This window comes from Rissa tridactyla, chromosome 4, assembly GCF_028500815.1.
Source record: "Rissa tridactyla isolate bRisTri1 chromosome 4, bRisTri1.patW.cur.20221130, whole genome shotgun sequence".
NCBI classification, from domain to species: domain Eukaryota; kingdom Metazoa; phylum Chordata; class Aves; order Charadriiformes; family Laridae; genus Rissa; species Rissa tridactyla.
This window is the reverse complement of record NC_071469.1, coordinates 118,514-135,578: the sequence shown is the minus strand read 5'-3', so window position 1 is coordinate 135,578 and position 17,065 is coordinate 118,514. Positions and strand designations below refer to the sequence as shown.

Genomic DNA, 17,065 nt, shown 5'->3' with positions numbered 1-17,065 from the left:
GCCGGCCCCGGGGCGGGGGCAGAGCCCTGCGCCGCGCCGAGCATGCGAGTGCCGCCGGGGCGGGCTGCAGCGGCCGGGGGGCGTCTGCGGCGGCCAGCGGAGCCGGAGCCGGGGGAGGCGGCGGAGCCATGCTGCTGGCCTCGGCCGTGGTGGTGTGGGAATGGCTGAACGAGCACGGGCGGTGGCGGCCCTACAGCCCGGCCGTCAGCCACCACATCGAGGCGGTGGCCCGCGCCGGGCCGCGAGCGGGCGGCAGCGTGGTGCTGGGCCAAGCCGACAGCCGCCTGGCGCCCTACATCATCGACCTGCAGTCCATGCACCAGTTCCGCCAGGACACCGGTGAGTCACACCGACGGGGGCCGACCCCCGTCCCGGCTGGGCCCTGCGCCGGGCTCCGCGTCGCTTATGCGCTGCTTCGCGTCGCCGGGTGCCTGCGGCCCGGCCCGCCCGCCCCACCGGACTCCCCGCCCTGGCCCCGCGTTGCTCAGCGCCGCGGTGCCCGGCATCGCACAGCGCTTGCTGCCCGCTGGGGAGTTGCCCCGCACTGTGCCGTGCCTTTCCGCACTGCCCGGCCCCGCACCGCTCCGCGCGCCCCGATCCGCCGTGTCCCTGCTCCGCGCTGTGCTCCCGGGTCCCGTCCGGCCGCTCTGCCCAGTCCCTGCACCACGGTGCACGGGGTGGCAGCGCCAGGCCCCCGCTGCCTTGCCCGGGTCAGGTGCTTTCCTGCCTGACACGGCTGATCTGGATTTGCGCTGTGTTTCCAGGTCCTTGTTGCATGGCGGTGGTTGGCGCAGAGTTGCACCGTGCGGTGCTTTGCTGCCAGGTCCGGTATTGCACAGCACTGCCTGACCTGGAATTGCATTGCACAGTGTTGCACAACGTTGTGCTGCTGGGGCCTGTGCTGCATTGCACGGCCTGATCTGGAGCTGGGCTGTACCGCGCTGCCTTCCCCAGGCCCCGTATTGCGTTGTGCTGCCTTGCCCTGCCTTATGTCCCATCGCCCGCTCTCCCATTGCGTTGCTGGCTGTGCTGCCTGATCCTGGATTGCATTGTCTGGTCCCATCCTACCCTGCACTACCCGGCTCTGCCTGCCCTGGAATTGCATAGCTCTGCTTCTCGCTGCCCAGTCCCACACTCCTGCCCAAGCCCATGCTGCCCAGAGTTTCCTGCTGCTTGCATTGTGCCATCCTGCCTGGTCCCCAGGTGCTTGCCATATCCTGTGCTGCCCGGTCCTGCCTGCGTGTTCCTGGACTCTTATGGGGTCCTGCTGCACCTCTCTGGACCCGATTGCATGCTACGGCCTTTTCCTCTCCTGGCCCACCGTCCCTTCGTGCACGGAGCCTGTCCCCTGCAGACCCTTCCCAGGGCCCTACCGCGCCATGCCCAGCTTCCCCTGTGCTACCTCTGGCCGCCATCAACCCCAAAGCCCAGGTGTTGTATGGCGCTCGGGGGCCAAATCCTGCCCTGGGTCATGGCAGTGATGGGGGTGCCCAGGGTGGGGGCCTAAGCAGGTGGGATCTGCTCAGGGAGCACACAGGCAGGTGGGGGCTCCCCAGGATGGTAGCTTGGACAGGTAAAGGTGGGTGTGGGGGCAATGAGCAGGCACAGGGGTCCCCAGGGTGATGGTGGTGTGGAGGGATTCCCAAGGTGATGGGGTGCTTACAGCCCTAGGAGTGTCTGGGATGTGGGACACAGGCACCCGTGGGGGAGAGCCTGGCACAGGGGATTTGTGTCCCCCCAACACCCCCATGATGGCTGTGGGAAGGGGACCAGCCAATGTCCCTTGTCTCTGGGACAGGGGGTGCTGGGTGCAGTGGGGTGCCAGATATTCTCCTTTGTCTTCCTTCCCCCAGCAGCCCTGGGGGCTGGCGGGGACCCTCCCCTGCCTAGGGGTGTGGGGACAAGGGACCTCTGCGGCGGGGCTGGGGGCCAGCCTCTGAGGGCTATTGTCGCCTGGGGAGGAGGCCTGAAAGGGGGATTGTTCTGTCTCTCTCTGGGTTGCTGGGGATGTTGGTATTTTGGGTCATTAAACAGTTCTGATTTGGGGGGGTCGCGACCCTGGCAGGCCCTGAATAGCTATTGTCCCTTTTCTTCCCGTGCTGAATGGGAGGCGGGCTGGCCGTGCTGGGCTGGGGGGACGCACGGCGTTCCCACACCGCCGCCCGGGGACCGCCAGATGCCGCATGCCGTCACTGCCTCCCTCCCCACCTCGCGCCGGATTAGGATAAATCACTGCCCTGCTCCCCTCCGGCTGCACTTTGTGCTGCCAGCGCCAGCGGATTTTCTCCCCTGGGTGCCCCTTTGCAGGATGGGTGGCCTGGATTGCCTGGGGTCCAGTTGCAGCTTGTTCTCCAAAACAGGGTGCTTGATGTGTGCCTGTCACTAGTGCTAATAAACAGCTTTTCCGCTTTGGCCCACTTTTTTTGTGGGAAGCAGTCCTGTGTGGGGACCGACGGTGGGGGTGAAAGGGGACTGAAATTCTCACAGGCTTTACAAGACACGTGGTGAAAAGCTGAAGAAGCAGTCTTATTATTTCTTCCCTTTGAGCTTTCTTGTTCCTACCTCTGGCAGTGGGGCCAAGCCATGGGGTTTTGCAGAAGAGCATGGAGGCAGCAATGCTCCTGAGCTCATCCCACCTATTAACCAAACAACTGGGCACTCATCATATGCTCAGGATGGGCCACGAGGCTGAGCTTGGCCATGCTCAGCCAGCCCTGTTGTGCCATGAAACATCCCAAAGAGGAAGGCTTTCTCCTCATTGTAGGAGTTTCCAAAATTTGCGTCGTGCTTTGAATGCATCTTAGTCGACTGGGAGCAGTGGGAAAGGAAACGCCTAGCAAAAATAAGGATGCAAGCCACAAAGCCTCCGTGCTTTGTGCTCTCATCTCACTCTTAATGCTCGCTGATGGTGGAGCAGGAGCTGGGCATGGGCCCCTGCTCACACTCCTTTGCTCAGCCTCATGGGTATTTTCCCTGTGCCATGGGCTGGGTTTTCGTTGTGGGCCGGTTTGTCAGCTGCAGACGGTGGGCCTGGTGCAAGCCCTGCTCCCCTGCGCATGTCACCACGGTGGGGCTCAGAGCTGCTCCTTAAATCTTTTATTCCCCTGTCCTGGTCTGGAGCTGAGAGGCAGACAGGGCACTACAGGAGTCCGGTGCCTACACTCCTGGTGTCATTGGGCTCCCATGGAAGACCCCTCGGAGCAGGTTGGAGCGGCCAAGCTTGTGGTTCCGTGTTTCCCCATCAGGGCTGAGTGGCTGCACGCTAGGGCTGGGAGGGCGGCTGCCACTGTAGACTGACGGGGGTGAAATCTGCCCTTCTCTCACCCCTGTCACACTGGAGGTGCACCCAGTTCCATGCGCGTACAGCCCAGGGGCTCCCCAGCCCTTCGGGTGTGCCAGCAGCCAGGCAGCTTGCAGGCAGCGTCCTGGGGAAACCAAGGCACACCAGTCCCCCAGCAGGGTGGGGACAACAGCTGAGCTGGAAAGCTATCCTGTCCCCTTGCAGAACAGCACTGGCGGGGCAGGTTGGAGTGGTTTCACTCCCCGCCCGCAGGTGAGTGCCGGCGCCAGGGTCTGACGGCATCTCTCACCCTCCCTCAGGCACTATCCGTCCTGTCCGGCGCAGCTACTATGACCCATCATCAGCACCAGGCAAGGGAGTTGTGTGGGAGTGGGAGAACGACAGTGGGTCCTGGACACCGTACGACATGGATGTGGGCATCACCATCCAGCGCGCCTATGAGAAGCAGCACCCCTGGGTGGACCTAAGTGCCATTGGCTTCTGCTACGTCATCGATTTTGCCACCATGGGCCAGATCAACCGGCAGACCCAGCGCAAGCGACGCGTCCGTCGTCGCCTTGACATGGTCTACCCCCTGGTCTCAGGCACCCTGCCCAAGTCACAGTCCTGGCCAGCCAGCCCTGGGGCAGCGGCAGCCCCCCCGGTCCCTGCCTGCGCCTGTCCCCAGTGCCTCCTGGTCATGAGCGTCAAAGCCACTGTGTCAGCCGCTGGTCCCGGCACTGCCACCCTGCAGTCCCGCAAAGCCCCTGCTGTGCCACCTGCTGCCCCCAAAGCCCCAGCGCCAGCCCCAGGGACCAAGGCGCCCGACAGTATGGCTGCAGTGCGTGGCTCGCTGAAGCCACTGGCAGCCCAAGGGAGCCGGCGTCAGGCAGCCAGCACGCCCACCTTGAGCTCGGCCAGCTCCAACGCCAGCCCCCCCGGCACCGACAGTGGCAAGGCATCCCGTCCTGGCCTTGGCACCCTGAACCGCAACCACCTCCAGCGCCTGGCCATTGCCCAGTCCCGGGTGCTCATCGCCTCTGGGTGAGTCATGCCGTGTGCGAGCGAGAGGGTAGTTGGGGGGAAAAGGGGGCAGCGCGATTTTTTTTTTCTTCCCCCTCCCTGGGGCACAGAGGGGCCACTGCAGCTCCCCCTGAGCCTGGTTGGAGATGGACCTCGGCGGTCCCTAACCTCCTGTGGGTGGAGGGCTCTGCTGGGCCCCTCGCCTTCCCCGCGGGTGCCTGGCGACTGGAGTGGGGATGGCGTGGCTCCTGCATCTCAATGAGGAGGCTGAGGCTGCTCTTTCTCTTGGTGGCAGGGGATGGGTGGGGGACTGCAAAAGACCCAAAGAAAAACCTATTCAGGCCCCATGAGAAGGGGTCCCTCCAGACCCCCACCCTCCAAAGACACTTTTTTTTTTGAGGGGGTGGGCAGTTAATGAGCTTGTTTCTCCTCTTTGTCTGGCTCTGCCGTCAGCCTTCTGTTGCAGCCTGGCCCCTTTCCTCTCCCTCTCCATCCTCCCCCTTCCCTCCGCTTATGATCCGCTGGGAAACTTTCCCATGGAAGACAGCCCCAAGGGGAGGCGGGGGAAAGAGCTGTGGCAGCGACGCCGCGGCCGTAGGAGAAAAGGGGGGAAAAAAACAACAGACCAGCCCAGGGAGCGGTGACAAAAAGGAGCCATGAATGGAGACGCAGGCAGGGTTTCTAAAGAGCAAGAGAAAAGGCGGGGGGGGGGCACGTCGCCCCGTCGGGGGGATTCTCTGTTTCCAGCCAGGGCCCGTGCAGTTGCTCAGGCAACTATTGTCTGGCCCCTTCTGGCCCCTGGGGGCTGTGGGGACGTGGGTGCCTGCTGCTGGCCCTGACGTGGTCTCTGCTGGCTCTTCACAGAGTCCCCACTGTCCCCGTGAAGAACCTCACTGGCTCCAGTCCCGTCAACCCAGCGCTGGCAGGTGAGGATGGGGCTGGTGCCCATGGTGCTGGTCTCCCCGGGTGAAGTCAGCCCCAGCAGGGTGGTTTTTTGGGAGAACATCTGGGGTTTGGTGTGGCGCTGGTTCCTCAGTGCCATTTCGAACCCTCTCACCTAGGGATCACAGGGATCCTAATGAGTGCAGCTGGGCTGCCCGTCTGCCTGACACGGCCCCCCAAGCTGGTGCTGCACCCCCCACCAGTCAGCAAAAGCGAGATCCAGTCCATCCCCGGCATCTCCCACACCTGCCGCAAGACCACCAAGAAACAGGCCAAGAAGGGTGAGAGGCACTTTGCTGCTTGGCCCCTGTTCCTGTCTCCCCTTCCCTACCTGGTTCCCCTGTCTCCCCCATCCCCTCCTGCTGCCCCCAGCAGTGGGTTTCCCCCACGCTGCCCTCCAGCGCCTCTGACTCTTGCTCTCCTGCAGGCAAAACCCCGGAGGAGGTACTGAAAAAATACCTGCAGAAGGTGCGGCATCCACCGGATGAGGTGCGAGCAGTGGGGGTTGCGCCGGGGTCTCCCCAGGGTGCTTTGCTCTGGGAAGAGCGACTGGGGACACGGGCGATGCCCCCATGCCATGCAGGCTTCTCCCGCCACCCCTCGTGGCTCTGCCCTGTCCCTCTCTGAAGAGGGGCTGTGTGCTGCATGCATGTGCTGGCTGGCCCCTGCGGTGGCCCAGGGTGATGGCACGGGACCAGGGGTGGGTGCTGGTCCCTGGACAAGAGCAGGGCAGCTCATCAGCCCCATGTTCTTGGCGAGACTCCAGCTGCATCCATCCATCTGACTCTCTCCTCCCTTCCGTGCAGGACTGCACCATCTGCATGGAACGCCTCTCTGCACCCTCCGGCTACAAGGGACCCCAGCCGGCCATCAAGCCCGACCTGGTGGGGAAGCTGGTGAAATGCGGCCACGTCTTCCACCTCCACTGCCTGGTCGCTATGTACAACAATGGCAACAAGGTGCAAAGCTGCAGACCTGAGGGATGTCCGAGCCCCTGGCTTAGCAACCTGCGCTGGCCTCCACCTGCCCTCAGTGCTTGAGTCCTGCTGCCCTGGAGGACTCTGACCTCTCCGCCCTGATGGAGAGTTTAATTTTTTATCAGCGGCAAGCACTCTGGGACCGCTAAATCAGAATACAGGGCTGCATAGGTGTTTTTCCCCCGACTATGCCCAGTTTTATGTCCTTGCTTTCCTTCCCAGGGTTAGTGGTGATGAAGTGTGATCCCTGCATGTTTGAGCAGAGCTATCTGGCACTGGGCTGTGCTTTTCCAGCCACAGGTGGGCTTTGCTGAGCCCCCTGCAAATGGCCCTTATGCTTGACATTCCCAGGAAAATGTGTTTCATGTTGCTTGTTTTTTTTTAATATTTATTATCTTTCCCTCTTTGAAAAATAAACAAACAACCCCAAAACAGAGGTAGGGAAAGTAGTGAGGACTGTAAAACTGGTGAGGAAAAGAAACGCAGACCTCAGTTTTTTGGTTAATGTTAGGTCTCTGTAGCAAATTCTCCCAGCCCTACCTCCTGCTTCCTGAGTGTATTTGAAATTGCCGCTTTCATGATGAGAACGGCATTCAGTGCTGCTCAGGGACAAAGTGCCCAGTCTGGCGCGGTGCTGGAGGATACGGGTTTCATTATGCTCCCTTCTTTTCCTGCTCTCAGGATGGGAGCCTCCAGTGTCCCACCTGCAAAACCATCTATGGGGTGAAGACGGGGACACAGCCCCCGGGAAAGATGGAGTATCACATCATCCCTCATGCGCTGCCTGGTCACTCTGACTGCAAAACCATCCGCATCATCTACAACATCCCCCCAGGGGTGCAGGTACGGCCTGGCCTTGGGCCCAGGGGGGTACATGGATGGTCCCACGTGGGGGCTGGTGGCCCTTGTCGCTGCTGCGTCACCCCTGGGTCATGCTGCAGCTCGTGCTTTGACTCAGGGCTCTGGATTCAACAATGTCTTGGGAGATGTGTCCATAAGGATGTTGTGGGAAGTCTGGAGTACATCTACATGAAAGTGTTGGCCCCATCTGCTTGGTGGCAAGGGGGACAGTGGCATTTAGGGCCACCATGCTGGAGCGTGGTCGCCCAGCACAGCAGCAAGCATCTCTACGTCCACTGAGGTTGGGGGGTTACCTTGTGCCCAGAGCATCCTTCTGAGCTCCAAAAGGGTTTTGTTCCTCTCCCACTCCACACACTACAGGGACCGGAGCATCCAAACCCCGGGAAGAGCTTCACTGCCCGCGGCTTCCCCCGGCACTGCTACCTGCCAGACAGCGAGAAGGGCAGAAAGGTGAGGGGCTCACCCGGGTGGCTGCTGCTGGCCAAGGCATGCTCAAGGGCATATCGCAGGGGAGAGGGAATGAGTAGCTATTGGGAGCATGGGGAAAAGCAGATCAGGCTTATGCAATCAAATCTGGGTGGAAGTTTTCCCTGTAGCCCATCCAGCATGCTCTGCAGGAGCCCAGTGATGTTCCTATGCGCTGGGAGAGCTCTGCAGCCTGGTCCCACTATTTTGGTTGGGGTAGGACCCCATGCTGGGATCCTGAGCTCCCTGGGAGGGCTTGATGGTGGGTTGCCCACATTGCTGGCGTGTACCAGGATGATCAGGTGTGCCCTGAGCAGAAGTGGGTGCTTCCCCCCAGCGTTTGCCTTGCTGCCTGCCCTATCTCTCCTCTCCACAGGTACTGAAATTGCTGCTGGTAGCCTGGGATCGGCGCTTGATCTTCGCCATCGGGACTTCAAGCACCACAGGCGAGTCAGACACGGTGATCTGGAACGAGATCCACCACAAGACAGAGTTTGGCTCCAACCTCACTGGCCACGGCTACCCTGACATCAACTACCTGGACAATGTCCTCGCTGAGCTCGCGGCCCAGGGCATCACGGAGGAGAGCCTGGCACAGGAGAAGGACTGAGACCACGTCAGGGAGGCAAGGGAAGGGGCACCCATGTCCTCGCCCCCAAGGATAAAGCTGCTGGAGAAACCCGTCTGGGGAGGGCTTTGCAGGGGACACCTGGGGCTCCCTGCTCCCGGTGGCACCCACCCAGCGGGAGCATCTCCAGTCTGGGGACGCGGGAGAAGGTCCTTTTGACCAGCCCCTTCACTCCCCTGGGAAGGGAGCCTCCCCCCACAGAGCCGCGGGGCTTCACGCCAGCTTGGCGCTTCTGTCTGGCCAGTGTCCTATCCCTGCTGCTGCCATGCTGAGGGCTTGGGGGGTGCCAGGCTGCCCCTCCCTCCGCATCCGTCCCACGGTCCCAGCCTGGCCCGGTGCCCCTGACACCCACCTGTGGCTGGGACCTGGCCTGGGGTGGGAGGGGGGGGATCGTGGGAGTCCCCCTCGCTCTGCCTCGTCCCTCAGCCATTTATTCGTTTGTTTGTCTTGTCCGGTACCTCCCCACTGGTCTCCTGTGTCCATGGAGGCTGGGGGCAGGGGCACGGTCTGCCTCAGCTGGCCCCCCAGTCCCGTGCGCCCTTCTCCTCCTGGCTATGTCTGAGCTGTGCCCTGCAGGGTCCCCTTATCTGGGCTGCCCCCGCCCCAGCCGGGTAGGGGGCTGTGGGTGGTAGAAAGTTGGGGCGGGGGGGGGACATGTTTACTGGCCTGTCTCCCCCCTGCCCCATAGTGGGTTCCTTGAACTGTTCGTATGGGGGCGTCCCCGCGTTGAATTTTTATATACCTCGTGTTTTGGGGTTTTGTCGTATATATGTACATATAGGTGGTGGCGTTCTGGGAGGTGGCCTGGGGGCTGGGAGAATGGGATGCTGCGGCTGGACTGGGGACTGCGCCTAGTGGCGCTCGGGGAGGAGACGGAACAGGGGCAGTGCCGCTCCCCTACTCTGGGGACCCCTCCCAGCCCCAAAGGGGTCAGTGCCTCACAGTGGGGCTGTCACCTGTGGGTCCCTGGGGGGCCAGACACAGGTGTGGTGGGCTCCGTTCCCCTTCCTGCTGCATGCCAGCACCATCCACAGAGGTCCCTTGTGGGGCTGGGAGGAGGCCGCTGCTGGCGGTGGGTTGGCACAGCAGTTCTGGGCTGGGGCGGGGGGGTTGGCATGGGGAAGGGAGTGTGGGTGACGGGGGCAGGGGAGGGGTTGTTGCATGGCATCTTGGGTCCCTGCCAGCCCCCAGGGGACTTCACAGAGGCCCTTTCAGACCCTCTTGTGATGAGGTGCCGGGCAGGTGGCCACGGCCTTGGGGGCTGCCCTGGGGGCTGGCTGTGCTCATGCCCCTGTCCCATAGGACCCCCAGCATTGGAGAGTGGAATCAGGGGCAGCACCTGCTGCTGCCTAGGCTGCCCCCAGCCCCGCACTGGTGCTCCCTGGGGGACTGTGGCCTCCCAGCCTGTTTTGTTGCATTCCCCTCCTGTTTTCCTGGGGGGGTCACCTCGCCCTCTGTCCCAGGGGACGGCGGTGTGGGAGGGGGACCTGTCCTGCTGTGCACGGTTCTGTTGTCGTCGCTGTTTTTCCTCTCCCTAGCCCGGGGACGCATGGCCCCCAGCTGGCTGCCCCATGGGGAGGGGGGGTCAATAAAGCGGATGGCAGGGGACGCTTGCTGTCCCTGCACGGCTTGGCCTCTCTGTTGTCTTCTGTCCGTCGTCTGTGTGGCCAGGCAAGTGAGGGGGCACCATGGGGAGGGCCAGGTACCCCTCATCCCCCTGATGCCCCTTTGCACCGGTCTGTCTCCAGCCGTCCTTAGCATGGGTTGTTATTTTCTACCTCAAGGGAGAAAACCTCTCCCCCGGAAAACCCCTTTTCAGGCAGCTCTGCAGCCAGGGGAGAGCTGCAGGACTGTGATTTCTCCTCCACCCGAGCCCCGGGCTTCCCCCACTGCAGAAAAACCCTGGCTGGAGCTATGCAAAACCCTCCCGTGATCTGGGGGAGGAAGGGGGGGAGGGGGGGTGGGGTGGTGTCACCCACCCTCCCCAGCTGCCGGCCTGACGGCTCTTAATGTGACACAGTCTTTTTACAATGTGACTTTTTTTTTTTCTTTTTTAATGCTCTGTTGCCTACGCAATTAGTTGCTGGCTGAAATAAAACTGATCCGTGCCTCTCTGCATGCGTGTGTATATCTATCCCGATAGATATACATGGAGACAGGGGTTGCCCTTCGGTTGCCGCGGGCAGAAATCAGTGGCTAACTCGGTGCGTCCCCACGGGGCCCCTCTGCTCCCTCCTTTCCCCTGAGGCAAAGCATTGCTAATGGCGTCTGTGCTGGCCCTGCGTGCCTGTGGTAGCTGGGGGGCTCAGAGGGCTGGGACCTCTTTTCCCAGGCCTCGGGCCCCAGCAGGCATCCCCACCCAATGTTTTTACAAGCAGCAAGTCTCCACCGTGGACGTGCAAGTCCTGCTGGTGTTCCTGTGTGTCAGGGGAGGGTAGGGGTTTGCACAGCTTCCCCTGGCTTTTTGAGGGGGGAAGAAAGCGTCTGTGCTCAGATTTCCTTCTCCTTGGGCACCTCAGTGTCCCCAGCAGCTTGTTGAAGGGCCCTGGATCCCCTCTTTTTGGTTTTCGGGTGGGGGGACAGCTGGGGCATGGCTTGCAGTGGAGGGAAACCTCACTTACCTCTGAAGGTGCAAAGGCCCAGCACTGCTTGAGGAGGGGGATGCAGCCATGGAGGTGCAGGGGCTGGCAGAGGGACATCGTGATGGGCCCCAGTGGTGGGTTGACCTTGGGAGTTGGCCTCTGAGGTCAGCTAGGGAGGGATATCTGAAGGGCCACGGAGCCTCCCAGGTGCTCAAGGCTGAGCTTGGGGGCCTGGTGGAGGGTGACAGCATGTGTTGCCCCATGGAGGGGAGAGCCTGGGGCCTCTGTGGGGACAGGGACTCTCGGCTCTGGGGGGGTGAGGTCAGGGGGCTGTTGGTGCTGCGTAGCTTTGCCTCTGGAAAAGGGGGGTGGGCAGGGGACTTTGGCCGGGTTTGGGGCACAAGGTGTAGCCTGGCAACTGCAGGGAAGGGGAAGTGCTCACGCCATCAGCCCCTCTGGCTCTTGCTGGTACCCCTCGCCCACACTCAGCACCGTGCTGTCCTCAGGGCTTGCAGCCACCAGACTGTTCCCTTCACCCATCGCGCGGTACCCCCTCGCCTTGTACCTCCAGCGGCTGTAGCAGACCGTTGCCAGGATGGTGGCCAGCCCTGCCAGGACTGCCACGGTGACGCCAGCTATCTTGCCCCCCGTCAGCCCCTGGCCCCTCACCATCTCTGCTGCGTGCTGCATCTCTTCTGGCCCGGCCAGCCGCCACGCGTGGCTCTGCCCGTCCCTTACCCAGGTGTTGTCCCCATCCCCGCTGCTCACCAGCACAGTGTTGATGGTCGGCAGGTTGGTGGGGGGCCGGGTGAAGGGTGGCAGGCGGGCGGGCGGCAGTGAGCCCCCTGTGAAGATGCCAGCCTGGACACAGTACTCCACCTGGCAGCTATCGCTGATGAGCGCCAAGTGCTGGCTGAAGCCTGGGGGGCAGCTCTTGGCATAGGGGTCCTCGGCAGTGCCCTGGTGCCGCCCCGCCAAGGGGTTCCCTGCCTGGCAGCTGAAGAAGCCCCCAAAGGGCACCGCGTACTGGCTGCCCTGCTCGTAATCCTGGCTCACGCACACCCTGAGCTCATCGAAGAGCTTCAGTGGAAAGTACCCTGAGGGGCAGGACTGGGCACCAGTGATGGAGTTGGCGCTGTGGGCGCTGAACAGCCCCCCAAAGAGATAGCCCGAGTTTGGAGCCACTGGCCCACTCGTAGCGCACCAGTAGGCGCTGAATTGCACCCGGGAGAGCCAGAAGACGTCCCTGCACTCGCGGTGGCAGAAGATGCCCAGGGTGCACTTCTTGTGGCACTCCAGATGGCTGTGGCCTTCCTCCCGCTCCTGCACGCCCAGCAGCACCGGAGTGTAGGTGGTGGGGCAGGAGAAAGCCCCAGTAAGTGGGTTCCTCTGCTCCAGCCCCTGGCACAGTGTGCTGGTGTCGGGGCCGGCCAGCCTGGCACACTCCTGGAAGACTCCCCCAAAGGTGAAGTTGGTCATGGCACCCTCGCAGGACCCATCATCGGCATTGGCATGGAAGTTGAAGTTGGCTGACGTGGCATCGGTGCAGCCTGGGTAGGTGTTGAAGGTGTAGTAGCGGCGAATAGCCAGCTCCACTCGCCTGGCCAGCTTCTTCACTGTGGGGGTGGGCAGCTCTGGCAGGGTGCTGGGGTTGATGAAAAAGTACAGGGGCAGCCCTGAGCGGTCGAGAGCCACCAGCTGGTTTCTGATCCCCTCCTGCCAGGTCTTGAGGGTGATGCCTGGGTAAAAGGGGGTCCCGCCGATGCTCTCCACCCTGGAATTCGTGCGGTTCCCCATATACTGCTTGGTGAGGTCAGAGGTGACATCCAGGGACTCCTCACTTTTTACACCGATGATGCTGTGGAAGGCCACGCCAGCTGAAGTGGTGACAGCACTCCGGGTGGCCCAGCTGTCCTTCAGGAAGGTTGCCTTGATCTGATCCTCCTGCACCAAGCTGGCTCCGGCATCCACGGAGGTGATGGTGTGGGTGCCATAGTTAAGCACCAGCACCTCGGCCAGAAAATCAGCCATCCGTGTCTGGTTATTCTCCAGGTGGCTGGCAATTGTCAGCAGCTGCTTCTTGAAGCCCTTGTCCAGGACCGCCCCTGGGTCGATCTTGGCAGTGTAAACCAGGTTCCTGACTTGCACTCGGGTGGTGACAGCACGGTCTTTCACTTGGTGGGTCTTGGTCCGGTGGAAGTCATAGGAGAACTTGCCATTGATGGAGGAGAAGAGGGACAGCTCCAGGTTGATGGAGGCAGAGGTGATGCTTTGGTAATCTTTCCAGGACTCGATGATCTCAGAGTTGATGTCCAGGTTGCTCTGCTTGCGAGGGATAGTGAAGATCTCATCTGGGATGATATAAGATCCATCTTCTGTGGTCTTGCACAGCGAGTAGCCCAGGTTGATGACTCTGCCCATATCCAAATTCCTGAGGTTATCCCAGCCTCCCCCTGGTAAGACTTCCAGACTTGGGAGCTTCAGGGCCCTCTTGCACTCTGGAAACCCCACAGAGGAGGAGAGCTCCTGGGACCACTCAGCGCCTCTCACCCCAGCCACCGACATCCAGGCGAGCAGGAGCCCGCACAGCACCCAGCCCATGGCTGAACCGGCGCAGGACCCTCGCCAGACGTCTGAGCAGTGAGGCGGGAGCTGGGGAAATGAGCTGTCTGGGGGTGCAGCTGCGGGGTGGTTCCTCCTTTTGGGGGTTGAATTAACAAAAGGGAAAGGAGAAGTGAGAACTGATGAATGTGAGAAATGACTGAGTGGAGCTGAGACAAGCAGGCGGGGAGCAGAAAGTAAAGGTGCCCGGAGCTCATTGCCTCCCTTGTTGCAAAAGCTCCGTCCCCATGAAATTGCTCTGCTGGGGATGGGCCAGGGAGAAATCTTGCCTTCGGCTCTTCACTATGCCCAGGGAATTTCACTGGGGGAATCTCCCTCGACCAATGGCTGGGTGACTCCCCCAGATGAATCCCCCCTGCCCCTGGGTGACCCTGGCTCCTTTGTGCCGTGCAAGGGATCTGTCCCCAGCCCCACTGCCCTGGGGTCCTGCTTACGTGATGGGGTGACATCTGGCCTTTGTCGCATGGACTTTGTTGCTGACTCCAAGGCTTTCCTCTGTGTCAGAGGTGAGGAGAGGAAGCAGGGAGGGCATGCAGTGTGGTTTCAGTGGGGTGGGCCAGTGTGGTGCTTGTTTCCCTTCTGTCTTGGGGAAGAGGCTGGCCAAGACCCTGGGGCAGACACTGGTGGGTTTGGAGGTAGCCAGCCCACGGCACAGGTGTCCCCCCCCCCCCACCAAACATACATTAGGGCCCTCTCTAGCTCCCTCTACCCCACCCCTGTCCTCCCCCCAGGGCCCGCAGTGCCCCAGCTGGGACAAGCACCTCCTGCGTGGGGTTTCTGGGCCGCGGGAAGCTGGTCACAGTGGTACTGAGCCGGCTCTGCCCAGGGATGCTGATGCTTGGCTGAGTCCCAGTTTCAGCGGCACAGGGCAGCTGCTGCATGTTTTGGGGAATAAACAGTTAAAGCAGCTTCTGCTGTGAAAGCTGTGACTTTCCATATGGACAGGCTCACTTCCCCTATTTTTGCTCAGTAGTTCCTCTTCCCAGGACGGTTCTGGCATGGGACGAGGCTGAAGCGAGACAGGGGGACCGAAGATGCATGTGTGCGTTTGCCAGGATAATGCTGGGAGCCAGGGGGACAGACGACAGCAACACGGCCGGGGATGGCCTTGTTGGCCCCAGTGTGGGGCTTGGGCCCACAGTAGCTGGAAAACCCTGGTGTGGGGAGCCCCTTGGTGGAGGCTCCCACACCACCTGGAGCCATCTGTATTTCAGAGTGGGCTGTGGGGTCACCTCACCTAAAATCCAGCTACGGGTTTCACTGCCACCCAACTTTGAAGCCTAAGCAGTGGCTTGGCCTGGCAGAGAGCTGTGGCCGGCGATGGCTGTGGCCCCCGCGATCGGAGGAGGGAGAGAAGCCCTGTGGGGCAGACAGGAGCTGCCTCGTCTCTCCACCATGCAGGAGCAGCTCCCAAACAGAAACCAGGGCTTCCCCATGCTGTGTCTGCTGCTGTGAGCCATCCGATGCTGTGGTGACCGACATGCGGCAGAGCAAGGCAAAATCCATCCACCACACTCATCTGCGGGATTAAAAAAATTAAATAATTCCTTCCTGACCATCACGGGAAATGAGCAAATCTGGAAGCGGAAGACAAGCTATCCTCACCCGTTAGTGGGTGCTGGGAGGGGAGGCAGAGCCCTGGGCAGGGCTGCTGCCGCTGTCCCGAGGATGAGGAAGGGGAAGCAAGGGAGGATGGCTGCCAGCGGAGCTGCAGGTGCTGGAGCAGGAGGGGGAAATGTGGTTTGGACCTCCCCCCGAAAACAGCATAGACATTAAATGCTTGGGGCCGGGGCAAGGGGCAGGACGTGCTGCTGATGGCAACTCACAGCGCTTGGGCAACCCAAATTGGCATGGCCTAGGATGGATGGAGGCAATGGAAAACCTTTTTGGTGCTGCTTCAGGGCTGCTGGGTGCCAAGTCTGACTTCTGGCCCCATTGCTGGCTCTGGCGGGGACCGTTGGCCACCCGGGTCCCAGTCCTGAGGACACGGCACCTGAGCACGCCAGCATCGTGCATCATCATCATCGTGCCGGGGCTTCCTGTGGGCTGGGATTCCCTGCAGTGGTGCATCATATAGCCTCCTCCTGCCACTCGTATAGCCTCTTCCTGCCGCTCATATAGCCTCCTCTTGTTCCGCTGCTTGTTCCTGGCACTGGGATGTTGAGAGTAAATTAGGCTGGGAAGGCAGCACAGTTCAGTGCTCTGGCTGTAAAAAGCAGGTGGCCGTAGAAAAATGTACAAGGGCTACTAATAAATATATCAGTTTGCAGCAAAGTTCCTGGTGGGAGGAATTAGAGATTGTTACTCAGTGAACAGAAAAACCACAGATTGTAACCACTGAGCAACATGAGCATCAGTGCTTGTGGGGATCACCTGAGACTGATGTTAAACCAGAGAAACATGAGCTATCCCACAGCCACCACGGCTTGTGTCAGGCAGTGGTTGTTTGCGGGCTTGGATCTGCTCAGCACCAAAGTGTGGAAATTGCTTAGGATTGATGAAAAACTGTGTATATATCATGTCAACAAATAAATAGACAGACAGAGAGTCTATATATACACTCCCACACATAGATATTTAAGCTTTTCTTGGCTATGTGGAAACCTGAAAGGGGAGGGGATAGTTTTACAGAAAACAAATCTTTTGTCCTCGTTGATATTTTATTTTTAGGCAAAGCTTGTCTTTGCCTAAAAGGATTTAGGAGAATCTTGTCACAATAAGAAGCAGAGAAATGTGAGTTCAAAAACCACCAAAATTAACTATGTTTTCAGTTTTGTTCCTTTTTCCAGCTGTGACTATTAGCAGTTGGTAGAGGAGGTGGCCCGATTTGTGGATTTCTGTGGAGAAAGTGGGACTGAGCAATTTTGCGAGCTCTATGCCCAGCCCACAGGCTGGTAAATGGAGACTAAGTGGGAACTCGGGCCATGTAGATGCAGATGCAGGTATGACTTTAGTGGTTGTAAGCATGGTCCTGGCTGCTTGTTTTAATGAACATCTCTGCATTAAGGTGGTGATTTGATCCAGTGTCAAGACCTGCCTCCTAGAGAGACCCAAACTCAAAGCACCTTCAGGTAGAAAGGCCCTTTCTCCTGAAAGGCAGCCACAACCTGTTTTTCTATGAGTGATCTCCTGAAATTTTTAGGCCTCTGTGGACCATCTCGACAGGGTCTGATCATTCCCCAGCAGAGAGCTGCAAAAGCAGCGAGGAGCCCAGGAGGCCCCTGGGGACAGTTTCACTGCACCACTGGGACTGCCAATGGCCACCATGCCTTCATGGATGGCAAGGCCAGACAGGAGCAGAGAGCACGTTGCTCCAGAGGGGATCACAGCATCCAAGCCCTGTGGGGCTGAGACAGGCCATGAAAGGCAAAGGTGGTGGTCCTCGGGGAGGCAGTGCCCCAGCAGCTCCGAGAGCTCCCCAGGCTGGGGGTGTGGTCCCAGACACCTACAGGAGCATGGACTTGCAAGGGCGGTGGCCTTGTGTTGGACTCCCACAGGGAATGCCAGCCCAGATGGCCGTGCCACCTCCCACCTTAACACCCTCCAGCTCAGAAGGGACACCCAGCCAGCACAGCCCGCCCTGGCAGCAGCACTGCAGTGCTTTGGCCACAAGGCACGCATGCTCATGCCACCTGCGCCAGGCCCATGGCACCCAGGGTCCTGCAGCGGTGCTGACTGGCAACAC

General features: G+C 60.6%; 2 protein-coding genes across 2 annotated transcripts; one reads left to right on the top strand and one right to left on the bottom strand.

Moving 5' to 3' along the window:
- Nucleotide 1: 1 nt before the first annotated feature.
- Nucleotides 2–10,292, top strand: DTX4 (deltex E3 ubiquitin ligase 4). Its single transcript, XM_054197669.1, has 9 exons — nt 2–339; nt 3,601–4,324; nt 5,168–5,229; nt 5,365–5,526; nt 5,673–5,734; nt 6,052–6,204; nt 6,904–7,065; nt 7,444–7,533; nt 7,925–10,292. The coding sequence occupies exons 1-9, from the start codon at nt 129–131 to the stop codon at nt 8,156–8,158; spliced, it is 1,860 nt and encodes a 619-aa protein (XP_054053644.1). The 5' UTR covers nt 2–128; the 3' UTR covers nt 8,159–10,292.
- Nucleotides 10,293–10,447: 155 nt separating this feature from the next.
- Nucleotides 10,448–13,402, bottom strand: MPEG1 (macrophage expressed 1). Its single transcript, XM_054197668.1, has one exon. It carries the CDS (start codon nt 13,357–13,359, stop codon nt 11,197–11,199), a length of 2,163 nt encoding a protein of 720 aa, XP_054053643.1. The 5' UTR covers nt 13,360–13,402; the 3' UTR covers nt 10,448–11,196.
- Between the last annotated feature and the right edge of the window lie 3,663 nt (nt 13,403–17,065).

Bases quoted from the DNA above. Each gene is read 5' to 3' on its own strand.
- MPEG1 (XM_054197668.1), bottom strand. From the start codon at position 13,359: ATGGGCTGGGTGCTGTGCGGGCTCCTGCTCGCCTGGATGTCGGTGGCT.
- DTX4 (XM_054197669.1), top strand. From the start codon at position 129: ATGCTGCTGGCCTCGGCCGTGGTGGTGTGGGAATGGCTGAACGAGCAC. The intron at 5,230-5,364 runs GTGAGGATGGGG...CCTCTCACCTAG, and splicing joins CGTCAACCCAGCGCTGGCAG to GGATCACAGGGATCCTAATG. The intron at 5,527-5,672 runs GTGAGAGGCACT...GCTCTCCTGCAG, and splicing joins CAAGAAACAGGCCAAGAAGG to GCAAAACCCCGGAGGAGGTA.